Source organism: Oncorhynchus mykiss, chromosome 26 (genome assembly GCF_013265735.2).
Source record: "Oncorhynchus mykiss isolate Arlee chromosome 26, USDA_OmykA_1.1, whole genome shotgun sequence".
Lineage (NCBI taxonomy): Eukaryota > Metazoa > Chordata > Actinopteri > Salmoniformes > Salmonidae > Oncorhynchus > Oncorhynchus mykiss.
This window is the reverse complement of record NC_048590.1, coordinates 45,422,479-45,440,755: the sequence shown is the minus strand read 5'-3', so window position 1 is coordinate 45,440,755 and position 18,277 is coordinate 45,422,479. Positions and strand designations below refer to the sequence as shown.

At 45.5% G+C, this 18,277-nt stretch overlaps 1 protein-coding gene across 4 annotated transcripts in view; it reads right to left on the bottom strand.

The window, feature by feature from the left end:
- Positions 1-18,277, bottom strand: part of LOC110506186 (golgin subfamily B member 1) — a 63,416-nt gene that overhangs the window by 33,821 nt on the left and 11,318 nt on the right. For 3 of the 4 annotated variants that reach the window (XM_036963556.1, XM_036963557.1, XM_036963558.1), the window contains exons 10-21: positions 17,184-17,481; positions 16,455-16,570; positions 16,017-16,134; positions 14,177-14,268; positions 12,552-12,702; positions 9,169-9,284; positions 8,721-8,853; positions 7,827-7,960; positions 5,832-5,941; positions 5,341-5,509; positions 5,151-5,255; positions 6-4,916 (exon numbers count right to left, since the gene is read on the bottom strand). In XM_036963556.1, the coding sequence (XP_036819451.1) occupies positions 6-4,916; positions 5,151-5,255; positions 5,341-5,509; positions 5,832-5,941; positions 7,827-7,960; positions 8,721-8,853; positions 9,169-9,284; positions 12,552-12,702; positions 14,177-14,268; positions 16,017-16,134; positions 16,455-16,570; positions 17,184-17,481 (6,453 nt within the window). The remainder of the gene's footprint in view (positions 1-5; positions 4,917-5,150; positions 5,256-5,340; positions 5,510-5,831; positions 5,942-7,826; positions 7,961-8,720; positions 8,854-9,168; positions 9,285-12,551; positions 12,703-14,176; positions 14,269-16,016; positions 16,135-16,454; positions 16,571-17,183; positions 17,482-18,277) is intronic. The other variant, XM_036963559.1, reaches the window with a different exon arrangement.

Genomic DNA, 18,277 nt, shown 5'->3' with positions numbered 1-18,277 from the left:
CTAACCTCAACCTGTAGTCTTTCCTTCTCAGCCACCATTTTCTCCATGACTTCATTCATGCTGCTGGATTGCTGCTGCTTTTGGAGATGCAACTGCTCCTGCATTGTTTGTATCTGGCTGCTGTAGCTCTTGCCGTGTTCATCTCTCTCAATTATGAGTTTCTGAACTTCTTGCTGCAGACGTTCTTTTTCACTGATTGCTGCATCCAGCCGCTGTTGATTTTCTTGCTTTGACAGAGCTATCTCCTCTCTTAGCTTCTTATTTTGCTCTTCTAGTTTCTGCATTTCTGACACTACGTGCTCTGCCTGTTTCACCTGGGCTGTGTACTGACTGTTAATGGCATGAAGAGACATCTCTCTCTGCTCAAGATTTTCTGTCAGTGCATTTACCTGAGCAGCCACATGCAAATACTGAGATTTTAGTCTATCAATTTCGACAGTGAATGTTGAGGTGCTCCTTTGATGGGTAGCAAGGGCGTCTTCCTTTTGTTTTGAAAGGTCGACATTCAGTGTTTGGATTTGCCGAAGGTCTTGACGTAGCAAGGAAGACTCATTCCTCAGCACCTCTATGGTGCTTTCTGCTGCCTGAACTGTGCTGTTGCTTTCACTGAGGGACTTGTTAAGACTGGACATCTCCTCGGCCCTTTGAGAAAGCATCGTCCGAGCTTCCTGGAGCTCCTCTAAATGAGTAGCATACTTCTCCTGAAGATTTACAAAGGCACTTTGGTTCTCCTCTGCCGACTGGCTGAGGCTTGCAGACTTAGTGGAGAGTTCCTGTATCTGATCCTGCAGTTGTGACACCAACTCTGTGCTCTCCATGAACTGGGTTTTGAAGAGGGCTGCTTCATCTGCCCTTCTCTGCAGCTCCTGAAGGGCCTTTGACTGGTCCATAACGGCAGTCCCTCTTTCCTCTAAGGCTTGTTGAAGTCGTGCCACTTCAGAGGATTGGGCACTGAGGCTACTATTGAGCTTTGAAACAGACTCTTGGAGATGTGAAAGCTGCTCTTTTAAGCACTCACATTCTGCATCTTTGGTATTGAGCTTTGAAACAGACTCTTGGAGATGTGAAAGCTGCTCTTTTAAGCTCTCACATTCTGTATCTTTGGTTTTGAGTTTTGAATTTAGGCTTTCACTAACAGCTGAGGAGGTGCTTTGTGCCTCAAGGATGAACTTGACTTTCTCTTTCAGGGTCTCTTTTAACAGAGATGACTCAGAGGTCAGGCTGTCAACTTGACCTCTGAGCTGTGTGGTGGAATCCTCCAGCTCTGAAACATATGTCCTTAAACTCACATAATCATCAACTTTCTGCTTAAGCTGTGCCTCTTGTTCTTCAAGCCTCCCACTGAGCTGATTACTCTGTTCCACCGCATTACGCAGATCACCCTGAAGCTGTTTCATTGTTTCCGCACTTGAATTCAGCTGGGTTTTGAAATCCTCAGATTCTAAGGTGAACTTCTCTCTGAGCAGACTCAGCTGTTTCTCCGCCTCATGCAGCGAAACATCTTTGTCTTGAAGGCTTTTCTGAAGACTCTGAGCTTGTGTCTGCAGCTCAGTGATGGCCTGGCTCATCTGACCCTCCCCCTCTACTGACTTAGTTTGCAACTGCTTAATAAACATCTCCTGCTGTTTTAGGGACTCACCTCTCTGCTGCAAATTCAAACCTAAGCTATCCCTGTCCGAGCAGGCTGCTGTCAGTTGCTTTGTTAAATTAGACACATAACTGTCCCTGTTAGAAATCTCTGCCTTGAGAACTGAAATCTCTTCAAGTTTCTTGGATGCCTCTGTGACAGAGTTTTTGAGTTCGGTTTTTAGTCTGACATTCTGTTCATTCAATGCTTGGATGTTGTCCCTAAGATCTAATATCTCAGTTTGCCTCTGTTCCATCTCTTCCCTTAGCTTCTTGTTTTCTGCTGCGTGGTTCTCCAGAGTGGTCTTCAGCTCTGTATTTTCAGACTCCAACTTCGCACTGCTCTCGTTTATGACACCAAGCTGACTGCTTAGTGACTTCAATGACTCGTTCCTCTGGTTCAGCTCATCTTTGTGGTTTTCACAGTCCTGTGTCATTTGTCTGAAGGTCTCTTCTTTTTCTTCCAGATGCTGAGTCAGTTGTGAGCATTGCCCTTCAAGTGATTTAGTCTCGCCCTGCAGTTGATTAAGTTTATTCTGTAAAGAGCTCCACTCCTCTGCTTTCTGCTGCAACATGGTGTCTTTCTCTGATAGCCCAGATTTCAGTGCGGTCCCCTGCTCCTGTAATAAAGCCAATGTCTCCTGGAGTTGCGACAACTCTCTCTGCTGGGCCTCTAATTGTGAGTTTTGATTTCTGATAGTCTTCTCTTTTTCGGTTATGTTGTTGTTCAGTTGATCAAGTTGGGTGTTCAAGCTGTCAACTTGGTCTTGTGAATGTGCAAGTGCCTCTTCACTCCCTCTAAGCAATTTGGTGAGATTAGTACATTTATTTGTTTTGTCCAGCAAACTCTCTGAAACAGTCTGTTTGTTTTGCTCTAGGACATTGTTGAGTTCCTCTACTGCTACACTGAGCTCCTTTTTGTCTCTCAGTAGCCCTTCAATCATTTTGCAGTTTTCTGAATGTTGCATTTCAAAATTGGAAAGTTTATCTTTCAGTAAGTTCTTCTCCTTGCTTAATTCAGAAATGGACTCCGACTGTAAAGCTAATTCCTGTTGCAGTATCTGCTTCTCCTCTGTCAGACTGTTCAGTTGTGAGCACAGGTTTGTGTTCTGCTCAAGAGTCACATTTACCCTTCTATCAAGCTCAGATGCAACGTGCATTTGCTGGGCAAGTTCCTGATCTCTGATCTCATAAGCAGCTCGGAGTTGTTGGTTTTGCTCACTCAGTGCCTGGATGTGACTGTGGAGGCCAACCACCTCAGCTTGCCTCTGTTCCATCTCATGCCTCAGCTTGTTGTTTTCTGCTCCGTGGTTCTCCAGAGTGGTTTTCAGCTCTGTATTTTCAGACTCCAACTTCGCACTGCTCTCGTTCATGACACCAAGCTGACTGCTTAGTGACTTCAATGACTCATTCCTCTTGTTAAGCTCGGCTTTGTGGTTTTCACAGTCCTGTGTCATTTGTCTGAAGGTCTCTTCTTTTTCTTCCAGACACTGGGTCAGTTGTGAGCATTGTCCTTTAAGTGATTTAGTCTCACCCTGTAGCTTGGATAGAAGCTTTTTCTGCTGCCCAAGTTTATTCTGTAAAGAGCTACACTCATCTGATTTCTGCTGCAATACGGTGTCTTTCTCCGTGAGCCCAGTTTTCAGGGCAGTCTCCTGCTCCTGCAGTAAATACATTGTTTCCTGGAGTTGCGAAAGCTGGCTCTGCTGTGTCTCTACTTGTGAGTTTTGATCAGTGACAAACTTCTCTTTTTCAGCAATTTTGTGATGGAACTGCTCCACTTGAGTGTTCAAACTGTCAATTTGCACCTGTAAACGGGCAACTGTCTCCTCCCTTTCCCTGAGTGTTTTAGTTAGAAGAATACATTCATTTGTTTTCTCAAATAGACTCTCGGAAATTGACTGTTTATTTTGCTCCAGGACCCTGTTCAGTTCATTGGCTCTAACACTCAGCTCCTCCTTGTCTTTCAGAAGCCCTTCAATGACTTTTCTGTTTTCTGAATGCTGTGTTTCGAAGTCAGAGACTTTGTTTCTCAGAGAATCCCTTTCATCTGTCATCTCTGAAATTGATTTCTGCTTTCCAGCTACATCCTGTTGCAACCTCTGATTCTCCTCTCTGAGGCCATTTTTTTGAGAGTTCAAACTGCTGTTAAGTTCAAGAGCTGCCGTAGATGTTTTATTAAGCTCATCTACAAGCTGCTTTTGAGACTTAAGTTCATCTGCCTTCTCCTTCAGGTCAGCTTGCAGTTGTTGTTTTTCTGTCTTCATGTTTTTCAAGAGCTTCTTCATATTTGAGATATTTTCCAATTTAACCTGCAGGTCTTTCGCCAACTTCTCCTTTTCAGAATCTCTGACTTGCAGTTCTGTGTTAAATTTCTGTTGCTCTACTTCGGCCTCTTCCTGGATGGCCCTGAGTTTTTCCTCAAGAGAGGATATTGTCTCCAGTTTTTCTTGCATATCTTTTTTCAACTGTACCTGACACTCTGTCTGCTTCTCTAGCTGGTTGGACAGGGTCTTAAGGTCATCAATGTGTTTGGACACCTCTGCGTTAAGCTTGTTCCGTTCCTCCTTGACCGATTTTAGTTCTTTCTCATACGTCTGCTCCTTGTCCTGGAGCTGGTCTTTCAGTGTCTTGCTGGATGTACTTGCTTCCCTCAACTGAGAGATGAGACCCTCGGACTCCTGTAGTTTCTGGGAAGCAACAGTCACATGCTCCTTCAGTGAAGAGATCTGAGTTTCGCACTCTAAGAGATGATTACGATGGCCCACGTTGTGCTGCTGGATCTCCCCTCGAAGTTCCAGGATGGTCCGCTTGTCCTCTTCCACTTGCTTCCTCAGCTCCTCCACCTCTACTGTCCTCGACTCCTTCTCCTCTTTGGCCTTGCTCAGCTCAGTCTCTGCATCCTTCAGCTGTTCCACCAGCTCTGCCGTCCTGGTGTACAGAGCCTGCTGGTCCGAGTTCTGAGAGTCTTTGATGATCTCTGCCTCCCGCTCCGATTTAGTGAGGGCGGTCTCGATGCGAACCAGGTCCTCCTCCTTGTGCTTAATCTCCTGCTTCAGCACCATGATCTGCTCTGCGTACTCCGCCATGTTGCCCGAGAGGGCTAAGATCTCCTTGTCCTTGTCTGAGAGGACATCTCTGAGGTTATCAATCTCCCGTTCACAGCTTTGAAGGTTGTGGATCAGCTGAGACCTTTCTTCCAGATGGGTGGTGTTCAACTTGTCCAGTTCATCGTTTGTCTGATCCAGGTCATTTTGAAGAGTGTTTATTGTGGCCTCTTGTTTCTGTGTCTATGGGTTTGGAAAAAATACAAATATGTTACTGGAGGAAGAAATCTCCTAAAGTACTGTCAATATCACTGCCATTTAATGAGTGTGAAGGTAATAGTTTGCATAAACTATTAAATCTGAGATAAACATGTCTTCAGGTTTCTTATATGCAAAAACTCTTAACCTGAATTCCAATTAATATTTATATTTCATCACAGTAATTAAGCCATGGTAGTCATATCCCGAAAACCTTACCTTCTCTTTAAGCACACTCAGCTTATGTGTGAGATCTGCAACCGATGTCTTCAGTTCTGAACACTGTTTTTCAAAGGTACTGCATTTTGTGGAGACTTCAGTGAGCTGAAAGAAGAAAAGAAGGTGTCATGACTTACTATAAAACAGATTGGACTATTAATTGATCACCAAAACAGGCTACTGTAGTTACATTGTTCTCAGATTGAAGCAGCTTGTCGGCGACCTCTTTGTGCTGCGCCTCCTTTTCCATGAAAGAATCTCGGAGGCTGTCGATGAGCTCCAGTTTCTCAGAGGTCTTGACTAATGTGTTCTCCTTCTCTATAAGAGAGGTTTCGAGACACTCTTGGGTGTCACTCAGTCTAAAAGGCATCAAAGAGAAAGGAGATGTTTTAAAGGTTACAAATGAGGACATGATGATAATCTTACATTCTCCAATGCAAAATAGCACAAACACATGATCATCATCAGTGCACAACTTTACCCATACTTGATGGTATTTGTTTGTTAGTAACTTGCATATGACTGCAGTTAGATGCATGGAGCCAAACCTTTCAGTACAAAAACCTTACATTCCTTTTTACCCTTAAATGAGTAACTGGCACTGGATACAAATTTGGGAAATGAACCAGTTTACCAGTTGTGTGTGTGACCCGTGACCTTTTTTGAATTGTGTGGGGTTACCCTTTGAGCTGCTCGTTGAGGCTGGTGACCAGGAGATGGTGTTTCTCTGCATCCCTGCTCTGCTGGCTCCGAAGGCTGGCCAGCTGACCCTGTAGTCTCTCGGACTCGTTCTGTGGGGAGGAGAGGGAAGGTTTAACATGGTTTGGAGAAAAGATCAGAGTAAAGCCGGTAGGAAGCTCACTCCATCTCACTGCACACATATTGACCCAAAATACTACTCTCTTTCTTCTATGTGCAGTGTTAGGGTTAGTCCAAACACAGCATAAAAGGAACATTTCAGCTTTCAGGACATTTTGGCTTAGTATCATTTCTATTATCTATTTTGCCTTTCTTAGGGTAAAAAAATGCTTTGAACTTGGCCTGATAGGAATTGTTATATACTTTTGTATGCTCCTTGTATGATGGTTGAACAATTAACCAACCAAGTGAGTTTGTTCTCCACACCGAGTGAATTTGTGGCCAAAATATGCTCAACATAGCACTCACTTATTAGAAGACTGATCGCAAGCCGTGAACACAGAACAAACAAGCCAAAGGATTAGCCTTCACCGCCGGAGGTGCTCTCTCTAGCGCACACAAACACTAACACACCTGGGAAACCCAAAATGGACTCCTTTCTTCATCTACATCAAACGTCACCTGTGTTAGAGGGGTCTGTTACAAAATCCTAGTCCTCGGGAGGAAACATGCAATGAACTGAATAGTACAAATTAATTCAGTAAAAAGTCCATCCAAAAGCAAAACAAACTCCCAAACACAAAGGAGAACTTATCAGATGCAAAATGTTGATAATGGGAGCAGCTGACAAAGTTACAATATAAAGGGGTTAGATTTCCACTACCTCAGGAACTGGCACAGGTAAGTAAACCCCAGTTTACAGGTAAGTAAACCCCAGTCAGTTATGTGCTTCTTTTTATTAACAGACCAGGAGGTATAGGAGGGTATAAGAGGGTAATATATGGTGAGTGGTATGGAAGTGTGAGAGGGGAGAAAGAAACATCCCTTAAGTCAGTGGTTCCTAAACAGTGGGGTTCGTAAACTGTGGGGTTCCCCCCCAACATTTTTTTTTTATATATTATTTTTAGGGAACTCAGTCCGGCTATCAACTTACTCTTGAAAGTTGTAATTATAGAATGGACAAGGGGACATTTCGAATTGGGTAGTAAATGATCAGTATTCCTCTTGTCATGTCGGTCATTGTATACCTTAGAGATCTATTTATAACCTGTCAGAAATGTCCAGATCAACTAGCAAATCTCAGCTAATGTTTTTTTGCTAGGTGTTTTAGCACAGATTTTGTAGTAATGTTCGAGTCACTCAAATATTACATGAAATGACATTAGACATGGCAGTGGGGCAAAAAAGTATTTAGTCAGCCACCAATTGTGCAGTTCTCCCACTTAAAAAGATGAGAGAGGCCTGTAATTTTCATCATAGGTACACTTCAACTATGACAGACAAAATTAGAAAATAAATCCAGAAAATCACATTGTAGGATTTTTTATGAATTTATTTGCAAATTATGATGGAAAATAAGTATTTGGTCAATAACATAAGTTTATCTCAATACTTTGTTATATACCCTTTGTTGGCAATGACAGAGGTCAAACGTTTTCTGTAAGTCTTCACAAGGTTTTCACACACTGTTGCTGGTATTTTGGCCCACAGCAAGCAAATTCGCTTTAAAACCGCAACATTTTCTCTACAACCCATGACAAAATGTGTAGAATTTCAGGAAATAAGCTTTAAACCTGCAAAATGTATGAACCGTTTGTGTCATGAACAGTACTTGTGCCAATAGAAACAGACGTGGGATGTTCCCCCAATGCTGGAACGGGGACCTGAGTAAAAAAGTTTAGGAACCCCTGCTTTAAGTGTCTTTATGGAGGCTATCTTGGTACAGTGTGGCATTCTGCAAGGTGCATGTGGTTCTGAAACGTCTACAAGGCGTGATATATCAGTGTCCAACCAGGTCTGTGAGACATGAGAGTTTACCTGTAGGGACTCGATGCGAGCCTGCAGCTGCAGCCGGTCCTCAAGGTCCTGACAGCGGTCCTCCAGTCCTAGGATCTGTTCCTGCAGCTGGTTCCTCTCCAGCTCCAACTCCTCCACTACCGACCGCAGGCCACCTGCAAGGGCAGTCGCATAGACAAGAAAGAGAAAAATCATCTCAATGGTTGAGAAATCTGGTAATTATCTATCATGATCAACAATAGTTAGCGAAAATGGATGCAAATTGTAATCATAGAAACAGCCCTTTATACAGTCACAACTGAAACATTTCCATGCAAACATATTGTTGTGATGGATTACAATGTTTATGATAGTTGGCCTGCTACTTGCCCCATGCAAGGTCACCGGTTTTTGGACATTTATTTATATTTTTTGTCCCATTAAAAACCATGAACCTTTCAACACAGTGAATGTGTCAAACACAAGGAGAGATAAGAGGAAAAAGAAGAACAGACAGGGCATGCCAAACACTCACCACGGACGGGGGGAAACTCTCCACCTAAATTCATATGAACTGACAAGAGTTCAATGCATTCCACATGGACCAACATCGTAGCGAGCCAAATACTAGCCAGTTCAACCAGCATGCACATGTTCAAATAATAACCACCTCAACTTGTGATGAGATAACACAAAAGCCCACAGATGAGTCAACCTTAGGGAATGTATCCACTCTGGGGTTGAATGTGTTAGACTGGAGGGAGAACAAACACCCACATGTAAAACCCCCAAAACGGCAGAGGAGTGTTAGAATGACAAAAAAACAACCCAAATGACTACAACATCTCAAGCTCCCAAAATGGTGGTGGCTGGGTGACAAATGCACAAAAAGTGACAACGTGCATGCCAGCGTAGACTGACTAGTGGGTCTCACACCTGTGTTGGGGGAAGTGTACTCAGGCCACCAACCTCCCATGTTCTCCCCCTCCTCCATCGGGGTGGTGCTCTCAGATCCGCCACTGTGTGGGTCCTGGTGGAACGCTTGCTTGCCATCAAACTCAAAGTCCTCCTGCGTGGGGGTGGGGTGACAATACTCATTTTAGTCTAGTGACTGAAGTACATTTTGTCTGGGATGTTACAGAGGACAGCGTACAAATCTAATGTCAGACAGAACTACAGTAACATTTAATCTCCCTTGTTATACTGATCATCTACAGGTATCCTTGCTGGCCGTGACCATGTGACCACACTCTCCGAGTTATTATTATTGCTGTCTTATTCATTCCCAGCTCTGAACTCCCCACACCCTCCTTCTGCCAAATCACTCACCCATCTTGCCACCTCCCCTCCATCATTCATTCTCCCTCTCCTTTTTACTCCGTACCTGCAGGCTGTGTTGGTGGGCGGTGCCTCCCATTTTCTTGCCGCCCCTATGTAGCCCTGTGAGACCCCGGGCCTGCACCAGCTCCTCCTCCAACTCCTGCTGCCGGCTGGCCAGCACTGGATCGGAGCAGCCGGGAAAGAACCAGTCATCCTCAATCAGTTTTGTGCCACAGGGAAGGGGAGGGAGCGATGAGGGGGGTGTTTTTGGGTTACAGAGTTGAACCCCAGAGATGCATTACAGGAGGGGGGTAGAGAGATGGAGAGACAGAGATGGAGAGACAGATGGAGAGACAGAGATGGAGAGACAGATGGAGAGACAGAGATGGAGAGACAGAGATGGAGAGACAGAGATGGAGAGACAGATGGAGAGACAGAGATGGAGAGACAGATGGAGACAGAGATGGAGAGACAGATGGAGAGACAGAGATGGAGAGACAGATGGAGAGACAGAGATGGAGAGACAGAGATGTAGAGACAGATGTAGAGACAGAGATGTAGAGACAGAGATGTAGAGACAGAGATGGAGAGACAGATGGAGAGACAGATGGAGAGACAGATGGAGAGACCGAGATGGAGAGACAGATGGAGAGACCGAGATGGAGAGACAGATGGAGAGACAGATGGAGAGACAGAGATGGAGAGACAGAGATGTAGAGAGAGATGTAGAGACAGAGATGGAGAGACAGAGATGGAGAGACAGAGATGGAGAGACAGATGGAGAGACAGATGGAGAGACAGATGGAGAGACAGATGGAGAGACAGATGTAGAGACAGATGTAGAGACAGATGGAGAGACAGATGGAGAGACAGATGGAGAGACAGATGGAGAGACAGATGGAGAGACAGATGGAGAGACAGATGGAGAGATAGAGGATGGTTTAAGAAAGACAGATGATACAGGGAAAGGAGGGAGTGAGACAGAGATAATGGATAAGGAGAGAAGAGTGACAGAGGGTGAAAGTCAAGAGGGAAAGACTGCAAAAAGGTACGCTCACCCAATGGATGAACACACAACAGCAGCATTGCACACAAGGAAACGTGCATACTCACTCCAGAGAGGAGAGAAAGAGAGCACTCCAGACTCCTATGAGTGTGTGTTCTTTACATACGTGTGTGTGTGTGTGTGTGTGTGTGTGTGTGTGTGTGTGTGTGTGTGTGTGTGTGTGTGTGTGTGTGTGTGTGTGTGTGTGGATTGCGTGGCTGTGTAGACTTTCCTAAAAGCAGAGTTTCTGGTCAAAGCCATGCACAACTAATAGGGAGGGAGACAGGCAGCAACCAAACACGAGGAGGATGGAAGGGGGGCGGGCTGGGGCAGTGGTTGCAATGTCTTTACGGCTCAAGGAGACTGTACTGCAACAACATTTTCAATGGTGATTTGGCATACTGGAAAGCAGGGAGGTCACAGCCATTCCGACTGAAAGCTGCCCACATTGTGATTGGACTGTGATCAGTGGTCACTACATTTTTAATTATCAGTGGTCACTAGTCAGTGATTGGACCATCAAGGGGAAGGGGGGGTAGCAATCACATTTATGTCAAATTGATCAATCAGGGCCAACAATTTGCACAAAACTCATTCCCATCTGTTTTGTGATATCAGGTAGATGTGGGAGGGGTGGGGGAGGAGTAGCTAAAAGCAAAGAGTGACAGAGAAAGGGGTTTCATTGGGTGACAGAGAGAAGGGTTTCATTGGGTGAGGATTGCAGATGTGGTAGTGCAAAGTGGTCAATGTAGCCAAGCGAATAAAAACAATTGTCATTTATTTTCAATGAGGGACTCTTTAGATTCTTGAATTCCAAGGAATCTCCTTTAACAGAATGAACTTATGGAATTGACTCCATATAATTTATTAAGTGATGAGCAATCATTGAATGGACATGACAATATTTCATTGACAGCCAGTTGTTGTTTAGATGTTAAGATGAGCTCCAGAAAACAAGTTTGAGTAGGAATGCACCAATCAGATATTGCAACAGTTAGCTACTTCAGCAACTAAAAGCAGCAAGGGTGGCGGTATTACACAGGCAAATGACAACAATGAGGTTAGCAAGCGTTAGTAAAGATGGGTAGATGATTGGAGAGGACAAAAGTGTTGAAAAACAGCACCACTTGCAGTGTGCGCGTGTGTGTGTTAGAAGACACAAAACTCCCTCAAGCTATTATGTCAGTATATTATATAATTCCACATCATCTGTCAAGTAACTATGCTCACAATGACATCACAACTGTGGCCTAGAATTTTCACTTTAGTGTTTAGTGGTTTAGATATAGCCTCATTTTTCTATGAATTAAACAATAAGGATATTTCACAATTCTATTAGAGGAGAGTCTTCTAGGGCTCTTTTGATTGGTTTATTAATTCTTTATAAACAAGATCATTGGTTTCTTTCTTTTTTATAAAGAAGATCATTGGTTTATTTCTTTTTTCCATACAAGCTCCGCCCTCAGTTAGTCCTAATTCCAGTGTTAGCGTTAGTCTTCCCACCACCATTGAAGCCTTGTCATTTTGTTGTGTTAATATGTTTTGCAGATCAGTTCAAGGACAGTGTCATTATGAAGTCAACGGAGTCCGAAAGTGGCAGGGAAAGTTGGGGGAGGGAGAGACGGAAGGAAGGAGAGAGGGAAGGAAGGAGAGAGGGAAGGAAGGAGAGAGGGAAGGAAGGAGAGAGGGAAGGAAGGAGAGAGGGAGGGGAAAGTGGGAGGGAAGGAAACTTAAAAAGAGAGGAAGATACTGAAAGAAACACTACATGGAGGAAGAGGGACAAATAAAAAGCACAGGCCTCCACTGTACTGCCTCCAGTTTACCCCGGAGGAGGTGAAAAGGATCCTGGGAAACTGAGGACAGTACAGTGGGCACAGGCTTTTGCTGAGGGGGATGGGCCTGCATGCACAAAACTGATGGGAAACAGGTTCTTGTTGGCTGCCCCCATCCCAGGAGCAGGGAGCGGAGGAGGAGGGGGGGGAGGACATGGGGTAGGGGTTGGGGGGGGCGCAGAGCCAGAACGAAAAGCTCGCCGGGGACGGATGGTTGGAGGGAAAAAAATGAAACAAAAAATAAACATGCTCAGTTGGACAGTGAGGGGCTCTCAAACAACAACAGAAGACATTGAACTTTAACAGATAACTTCTCTAGAATTCCCTCCCACCTTCCTTCCTCCCTGTTTCCTTGGGTAAAAGATGTATGCTGTTTGACAGTATATAACAAAAGGTTTGGACGGAGTGGTAGCTGTGTTCTGTGTCATCGAGGGAGGCGGGTTAGCGGCTTCTGGGTGATACGACTGTTGCATTTCGGTCTGAGGTGAGGTTTAGTGTCTGTGGTGTGTGGTAGTGCCAGTGCGCCCTGTGTGTGTGTGGATCACCCACCAGTGGTGACAGGGCCCTTACCCTCTCTCTCCTCCTCCATGTGGCTCATGCGCAGGGCCATGGTGGCCTTTTCCTCGCGGGCACGGTCCCTGGCCGTCACCGCCTCCGACACCATCTCCTGCCAGTCCAGCACCTGGCTCTGGGCGTCGTCGGCGCTACCTGACTCGCTGGCCTAGTGTGTGTAGGATCAGAAAGACATGGGAAGCAGGATATTGGTTTGGGGGTGGAGGAAGTATTGGGTCCAGAGATAAGGTATTTATTCTCATCCAGGGATTACTCAACATGGGAGAATGTGGTGTTTGATTTCATCTGAGAACAAGTGTGTTTCCATCAGAGAAGTGGTCAATAGGATAGATGTGTCAGATGTGTTTGGTGTACGGTGCCAGCAGGGTTTCTGTGAGGAAAATGAGGCGCCGGACATTTCATCTGCAGAATTTGCATTTACCAGATCATTTTGAATGTACCGGATCTGGAGGAGGAGCGGGAGGAGACGCTGTGGAGTACCGGACCCATATGTATTGGGTGCGTAACCTGATTACGTCCTCCACCCAAGGTGCTGAGAAATCCCATTTAGATTACGGTAATACATCTGAACAGAACATACAACTGGAGGATACAACGCCATGAATCCTCCTTCTTACTTTGTAGATGTTAGAATAACTGTCCACGTTTACTGTTCCTCAGTCGACAAGGAGAAACCAACAGCAACATCACTAGTCTATGACAATCTACTATCCCCCACAGTAGAAAAGTTACCCTGTTCTATTGTTCAGCTTATCTTTCTTTGTGAGAAAGAAATAGCCTTTTCCAAACAGACTCTGGGACAGTTGTGGGACGATAGATCCCAAAATCCTACAACAAGTAGGACTAGGATACATCAAAAAAACGTTAAAAAGCAATGAGGATGATGCAACAGATCAGAACATTTAGCTTGAAATGTTGATAAACTATTATTTCTTCACATTAGAAGTGCAGCAACGCGCACAAGGCAGTAGGCTACAGGCGAATGTTTGTTCCCTAATGCAATTAACGGACCGCATCAGACAGCAAGTTCATGAGACAGAGATAAAACATTTAGCAGGGAGATCTAATGATGCAACAACTAGCACGGGCTGCTAATATGACGAGGGTTGAAGTTTGGCAACTGGTCAATGAAACAAAGTTGATTTGAAAACCAATAGAAGATGAGAGAAACAGGCTGCTGGTTTCAATGGCATAAGGAAGTCTTTCTAAAATACTTTAGGCTACTTTGATGCAAGGTAAGACATGCCTCACAATATGAAGCAAAACATTCAGGTTTCAAACAATTAAGTATACATCTGCAAAATGCATACTGCTTCCAGCTCATTGCAAAGTGGTGTGGGACATGCTGAAGCCTGCCTATGCACTTGATTGGTGAATGTAAAACGCGCTTCAATTACCAGATGGGGGGGTAAAGCCGGCGATTACTGGTTAATGGAAACCTTGAGTGACAGTCAAGGCATGCATCCATAGATGAACCCATCTACCCCTCACTGGTTTCCCCAACATTGAGTATCAAGTATCATGACTCGATACCACTACTGCACTGCATGCCGGGATGTAGGTGGTACTTCCTCGTTGCAGTGCATGTTGGGGGTACCGTCTGGTGGGGTTTGAACTCTGACCTGAGAGGCGGCTCTCTTGGTGACCTGCTCCAGGTCGGAGGCCATCTTCCTCTGCTGCTCCTCGTACACCACCAGCTTGGCCTCCAGTACATCTACAGGAGGACAGAGGACATGTTAACATCTACATAAGGTCAGAGGGCATGTTAACATCTACATAAGGTCAGAGGACATGTTAACATCTACATAAGGTCAGAGGGCATGTTAACATCTACATAATGTCAGAGGACATGTTAACCACCTCCAGCACATCTACATGAGGACAGAGGACATGTTAACCACCTCCAGCACATCTACATGAGGACAGAGGACATGTTAACCTCCTCCAGCACATCTACATGAGGACAGAGGACATGTTAACCTCCTCCAGTACATCTACATGAGGACAGAGGACATGTTAACCACCTCCAGCACATCTACATGAGGACAGAGGACATGTTAACCTCCTCCAGTACATCTACAGGAGGACAGAGGACATGTTAACATCTACATGAGGACAGAGGACATGTTAACCTCCTCCAGTACATCTACATGAGGACAGGGGACATGTTAACCTCCTACAGTACATCTACAGGAGGACAGAGGACATGTTAACCTCCTCCAGCACATCTACATGAGGACAGAGGACATGTTAACCACCTCCAGCACATCTACATGAGGACAGAGGACATGTTAACCTCCTCCAGTACATCTAAAGGAGGACAGAGGGCATGTTAACCTCCTCCAGCACATCTACATGAGGACAGAGGACATGTTAACCTTCTCCAGTACATCTACAGGAGGACAGAGGACATGTTAACCTCCTCCAGTACATCTACAGGAGGACAGAGGACATGTTAACCTCCTCCAGCACATCTACATGAGGACAGAGGACATGTTAACCACCTCCAGCACATCTACATGAGGACAGAGGACATGTTAACCTCCTCCAGTACATCTAAAGGAGGACAGAGGGCATGTTAACCTCCTCCAGCACATCTACATGAGGACAGAGGACATGTTAACCTTCTCCAGTACATCTACAGGAGGACAGAGGACATGTTAACCTCCTCCAGTACATCTACAGGAGGACAGAGGACATGTTAACCTCCTCCAGTACATCTACAGGAGGACAGAGGACATGTTAGAGACAGAACACAATGTAAACAGATTCTGAATAACACGCTGAAGGTACATTGACAAAGATCAAACAGAACAAGCGACCAAAATAACATACAGATGTACAAGGCTGAAACAGATCACTTGTAAACATGGGGAGCCGTTGCTCATTTAGATGGTCTTCAAACCTCTTGTAAATCCTCACCAGACGACACAGAGATTAGTTTCAGTACAGAGAACATCTGCAGTAGAAAAGCCTTTTGTTAAAGAGAAAATAAAACCCTTTTCACTTTGAAAAGGGGCGGCAGGGTAGCCTAGTGGTTAGAGCGTTGGACTAGTAACCGGAAGGTTGCAAGTTCAAATCCCCGAGCTGACAAGGTACAAATCTGTCGTTCTGCCCCTGAACAGGCAGTTAACCCACTGTTCCTAGGCCGTCATTGAAAATAAGAATTTGTTCTTAACTGACTTGCCTGGTTAAATAAAGGTAAAATAAAAAAATAAAAAAATAAAATGCTTTTTTTTCTAGCGTTGCTAAATTCTCCAAAAACGCTAGACAAAAGAGGGGTGGGGTGTTTGCTAAATACCCAATTAACACATCATTTTTTAAAGAGTTATAAATGATAACACCAAGGAGAAGTCCACAATAAGATAACGTGCTAGCTAGTTTTGTAAGTGTTAAGTTCATTACACCATGGTCCAGATAAGTGTAGTCAGGTGATTGATGATAGTTGAAGACTCTCCTCACCGTTCTTGGCCTTGATCTCGTCGTACTGCTCCAGCTTCCACAGCGTCTCCTCCCGCTCCTCCTCCAGATCCGTGACGCGGCTACGCAGGGACGTCACGTCAGGGCCCACTCTGCCAGACTAGGAGGAGGGTCAAAGTTCACAGGTCAAGGGAAGCTCAGCGCAACATGTCTGGTTCTTGAATGAGACTAAACGTGTACGACATTCAGGGCAACATTTTCGCTCTCCCAAAGACACGTGCCCTCTGAGCATACTAATCATAGAAGTCTAAATAGATGGGAGCTCTGAATTAAACTCTGCTAAAATAATTGCCCTCTTCTCACAGACCATTGTTACAGAAAAGTTATAACATTGATCATCACGCTGCTGATTATAAATGTACTCATCCCGCCTATTTAAAATGTTACAATTAGTTTGCTAGATATAACTGGATCTCTTACCTGGCTTTTCCTCAGCTCGTCCTCCAGCTGTCGAATACGAGACTTTGACCAGGCTTTTATCTTTAGGAACTTGGCTTCCGATTTACTGGCCTCCTCAGATTTCAGCTTGGCTTGTGCTGCGAGAGACGAGAAAGAAGGGGGGAGACAGAGAGAGAAAGAAGGGGGGAAGAAAGAGAGAGAAAGAAGGGGGGGAGACAGAGAGAGAAAGAAGGTGGGGAGACAGAGAGAGAAAGAAGGTGGGGAGACAGAGAGAGAAAGAAGGGGGGGAGACAGAGAGAGAAAGAAGGGGGGGAGACAGAGAGAGAAAGAAGGGGGGGAGACAGAGAGAGAAAGAAGGGGGGGAGACAGAGAGAGAAAGAAGGGGGGGAGACAGAGAGAGAAAGAAGGTGGGGAGACAGAGAGAGAAAGAAGGTGGGGAGACAGAGAGAGAAAGAAGGGGGGGAGACAGAGAGAGAAAGAAGGGGGGGAGACAGAGAGAGAAAGAAGGGGGGGAGACAGAGAGAGAAAGAAGGGGGGAGACAGAGAGAGAAAGAAGGTGGGGAGACAGAGAGAGAAAGAAGGGGGGGAGTCAGAGAGAGAAAGGAGAGTGACAGGAGAAAAGCAGATCATGAGATCTTCACAAGACCTGAAGAAGAGCTTAACATCCCAGGAAGCCCATCAACATTATATAAGCATCCTATGGTCTGCAGAATGTGTGTGTATCTGTCCACACCTGTACCGACTACCTACCTTCCAGCTCGTTCATCCTCTGGGCCGTGGCTGGAGAATCCCCGCCGCTCCCTGCTTGCGTTTGGGTCTGAAGCTCGGCGACAGGGGTCCTTCCCAGCTCCTCCTGTAGCTGCCCGCGAAGTGCCTGCTCCCGCTCGGCCAGCTGGGCCTCGTGGCACTCGGCGGCACGGCGCAGCTCGCCCTGATGCTTCTCCAAGAGGTCACGCAGCTGAGCCCGCATCACGTGCTTCTCAGCCTCCATCTTGGACCCGAGGCTCTCGCGCTCCACCTGCAGCCGCCGCGCCCGCTCCACAAGGTCCTGGGAGAGAAAAGGAGGGATGAGGGTAGAGCAGGAGGAGGGGATAGAGAGGGATGGATGAGGGAAGGAGGGACAATTGGTGATCACTGTTCTAAGCTAGGGTTGTCGCGAGAGAGATTCCATCATAAGGGGATTGGTCTCCCTCATCTGAAGTTAATTAGTCCAGGGTCACCGTTGATAGTGGCAGACCCTGGCCGTCACGCCACTCTCCGAGGGTGTCCGGAGAGATGGGATACGCAAAAAACACATTTAGAATTCACACAGGCGTATTAATACACACTTGTATGTGTATGAAATAGGACAAATATAAGCACCAACCAAATTATTATTCATTATAGTAGTAGCCATCACCAAGACTGTATCCTTGATTCTCCACCCTCTTCCTAGTAGTGTGCACTTGCACACTCCCTGTAAGGGATCTAATAGCATTGGAATGATGTAAGAGTAGTCTGGAGAGAGTTCTCGTCATTGTTAAATGTATGCAGGAAGGTTTGGAAGTGGACACACACTTTGGGAGAAAGAAAGAGAATTGGAACTTAGTCCATATTGTTGTGGCCCACCCTTCCAATGGGTATAGCTGTTAACACCCATGTGGTTCCTTATAATATATCATAATATATGCCTTTTAGCAGAAGTTTTTATCCAAAGTGACAGTGTTAACAGTGTACAGTCATGTGTGCATACATTCTTCATATGGGTGGCCCCAGCGGGAAACAAACCCCCTGGTCCAGGCGGTGCAAGCGCCATGCTCCACCTGAGACACAAAGAGGACCCCTTAAAGGGATAGTTCACCTTA